The sequence below is a fragment of the Malurus melanocephalus genome, unplaced genomic scaffold (assembly GCF_030028575.1).
Source record: "Malurus melanocephalus ecotype Western Australia unplaced genomic scaffold, MMel_1.1 scaffold_1035, whole genome shotgun sequence".
Taxonomy (NCBI): Eukaryota; Metazoa; Chordata; class Aves; order Passeriformes; family Maluridae; genus Malurus; species Malurus melanocephalus.
The window spans coordinates 88,028-91,342 of NW_026624267.1; the positions used below are offsets into that span (position 1 = coordinate 88,028).

At 54.7% G+C, this 3,315-nt stretch overlaps 1 protein-coding gene across 1 annotated transcript in view; it reads left to right on the top strand.

Annotated features, from left to right (window-relative positions):
- The window catches only part of LOC130586007 (regulatory-associated protein of mTOR-like), a 78,021-nt gene extending 75,250 nt beyond the window's left edge, over positions 1-2,771 (top strand). The window contains 2 exon segments of the mRNA XM_057386707.1: positions 11-179; positions 955-2,771. Of these exon segments, the coding sequence (XP_057242690.1) occupies positions 11-179; positions 955-1,023 (238 nt within the window). The 3' untranslated portion in view covers positions 1,024-2,771.
- Positions 2,772-3,315: the final 544 nt, after the last annotated feature.

Here is a 3,315-nt window from a genome sequence, read left to right on the forward strand (position 1 = left end):
CCCCTCCCAGCGCCCCCAGTGACCCCCTGCTCTGTCCCTTTTCTTGCAGTGGCTCCATGAACCAGTTCACTGCCATCTACAACGGCAACGGGGAGCTGATCAACAACATCAAATACTACGATGGCTTCATGGGCCAGAGAGTGGGAGCCATCAGCTGCCTGGCCTTCCATCCTCACTGGGTCTGTGCCCCTGGGGACAGGGTGGCATGTCCTGGTGTCCTTGTGGGGCTGGGGGTGGCATGTCCCAATGTCCTTGTGGGACTGGGGATGGCATGTCCCAGTGTCCCTGTGGGGCTGGGGTGGCATGTTCCAGTGGAAATGGGGGATGGCATGTCCTTGTGGGGATGGCATGTCCCAGTGTCCCTGTGGGGTTGGAGGTGGCATGTCCTTGTGGGACTGGGGATGGCATGTCCCAGTGTCCTTCTGAGACTGGGGGATGGCATGTCCTTGTGGGGCTGGCATGTCCCAGTGTGCCTGTGGGACTGGGGATGGCATGTCCCAGTGTCCCTGTGTCCCTGTGGGACAGACACGTGTCACAGGCTGGGCTTGGTGGTCTCAGAGGGCTTTGGCAGCCGCTGTGACTGTGCCTGTTTGTCCCTGTGCTCTCCCTGGTATGACTGTCCCTGTTTGTCCCTGTGCTGTCCCCTCTGTGACTGTCCCTGTTTGTCCCTGTGCTCTCCTTGCTGTGACTGTCCCTGTTTGTCCCTGTGCTCTCCTTGCTGTGACTGTGCTCTCCCCGTGTTGTCCCCTGTGTTTGTCCCTGTGCTCTCCCCACTGTGACTGTTCCTGTTTGTCCCTGTGCTCTCCCCTCTGTGACTGTCCCCGTTTGTCCCTGTTCTCTCCCCACTATGACTGTCCCTGTTTGTCCCTGTGCTCTCCCCACTATGACTGTCCCTGTTTGTCCCTGTGCTCTCCCCACTGTGACTGTCCCCGTTTGTCCCTGTGCTCTCTCCAGCCCCACCTGGCCGTGGGCAGCAATGATTTCTACATCTCGGTGTACTCGGTGGAGAAGAGGATCAGATGACGGCTCCCGGTGAATTCCGAGCGGCTCCAGGGCAGGGCCTCCCTGTACATAGAGAAATCATCGACTTGAATGTTTCGTGTTGGCTGCTGCTGCACCCCATAACTTGAACATTTGTTCTTCTGACTTGCCTACTGATGGGTTTGACSAGGGGAAGAGACAATCTCCCGGGTTGGTTTTGTTTCGTTTTCCAGCTATATCCTCTAAAAGCTACAGAAAAGGAGCGTTTATTTTTGTTTCCAGTGGTTGGCTTCTCTGTCAGGAACACGGCTCCTGAGCYTGGAAGGACTTGGATGAGGCGACACCCTTGAGAAGGGTCTTGTTTTAGTCTTTGTTCCTTGTTTTGCTGGAGTTCTTGGAGGACTGTCAGGACTCTCACAGCTCCACGGGACCCTCCAGCTGCTGCCAACCCCRCATGGGATGTCCCTGAGCGGGGACAGAGAGGCACGGAAGAGTCTCCTCTGCATGAACCTCCTCCTCCTCCTCCTCCCTGCAGCGTCCTCTCGGCTGGAACAAGGACAGACGGGGACCTGGTGGCCTGGGCAGGCTGGCATCCTGCAGGATGGGCTCAGGGAGGTGACAGGGACAGGGCAGGGTGTCCCACACCGCTCAGCTGCGCCGTGGAGTGAGGAACACACGGGAGGAAAGAGAACCAAGATCTCCAACGAGCCTGGAGCGAGTCASTGGTGCCACCCACAGTCCCTGGTGCCACCCACAGTCCCTGGWGCCACCCACCGTGCTGCTGGCGAGCTGGGGACACCCCAGGCACTGTCCCCACTGCCACAGGAGCTCCACAGCCACATCTGCACCCGGCGAGGGATGGAGGCTCCAGTGCCCGTCCTGAGCTCTGTGTGCACCCAGTGAGGGGCACAATTTGGGCTGCACTGGCCATGTGGCCACCACTGTGGCTCCTCTGTCCCTTTGGAACCGCCTGGGCACGGGAGAATGGCCGAGGAGGAGGAGGAGGAGGAGGAGGAGGAAGGCAGAGGGTCAGTGTTCTGAGTGAAGCATCCTCAGCTCAGCTCTCCAGGCAAAGCCTGCTCCGTCTTCCACACGGGAAACATGAATGTTGTGTCCCTTGGGGTGGCTCTGCAGCCAATGTTGGGTCCCCAAGAGCCATCCCTGTCCCCCTGCCAGGGAGGGCCACGTCACAGGATAATGAATCAAAGGCTTTAAACCTAAAAACTACCTAAAAATCCACTTGTAAGTAARTTACCCAAAGTTAATTATGGTCTAACAGAGCTGTGCCTCTTCCCGACCCGCTCCCGGGATTGTCCGCGGGGGTGGAGCCAGARTTTGGGATCACACGTAACCCCTTAACATTCACAGCTTCGGAAAACAATAGATTTTTAACTCAGTATCAGTGTATTTGTGAAAGGAACAGGAAATTCTTGGCGAGAGGGGAAAGGGCGTGGTGGGAGCCGCTGCTCCTGCCCGGCTGCTCCCGCCAGGCTCCGCTGCAGCCCCGCGTCCAGGACCGGGGATTTTTAGGAATTTTGGGCAGTTGGGCTTTTACCTGAGCGTGTGTGGGCTGTGCTTCCACAGGTCTGATGCAGAGATTCAATCATGGAATCAARGAGTTTAACCAAGGATCTGGAGAGTGTCCTACCTTAAAAGTTCACTTATCTCTATTTATTTTACAAAAATAAAATTTAAAAAAAAATATATATATAAAACCCCCCACACACACGATTGTAATGTGAGAGTAAAATGATTACAGACAAATAAATGGTTAATAAAAAATAAATGCAGRAACACCTCGTGGTGTGAGGATCCTTTTGTGGGGCAGAAGGGATCCGGGGATGGAAGGAGCCCAGGGTGGATTTGGGGTTTGGGGCTCTGTGGGGTCTGGGCAGTGTCCCCAGGGAAAAGGGAACAGGCAGGTGACAGATCTGTGTGAGTGCTGGTGACAGACGTGTCCCAGGCTGGGTGGCTGCTCCAGGCAGTGCTGGGGAATGGTTGGACTCCACGGGCTCAGAGGATTTTCCATGATTCTGTGAAAGAATCGCTGCTGTCCTTGTAGCCCCCAACCCCTACAGCCCCCTTTCCATACCTCCAATAACCTATACCCCATTGCCTATTTTATCCCCATTCCCTGTTCTATCCCCTTTCCCTGTATATTTTATTTTATTTCCACCCCCTGTATATTTTACCCCATTCCCTGTATATTTTACCCCATTCCCTGTATATTTTACCCCATCCCCTGTATATTTTTTCCCTATTCCCTGTATATTTTAACCCATTCCCAGTATATTTTGTCCCTATTCCATATATATTTTATCCCATTCCCTGTAC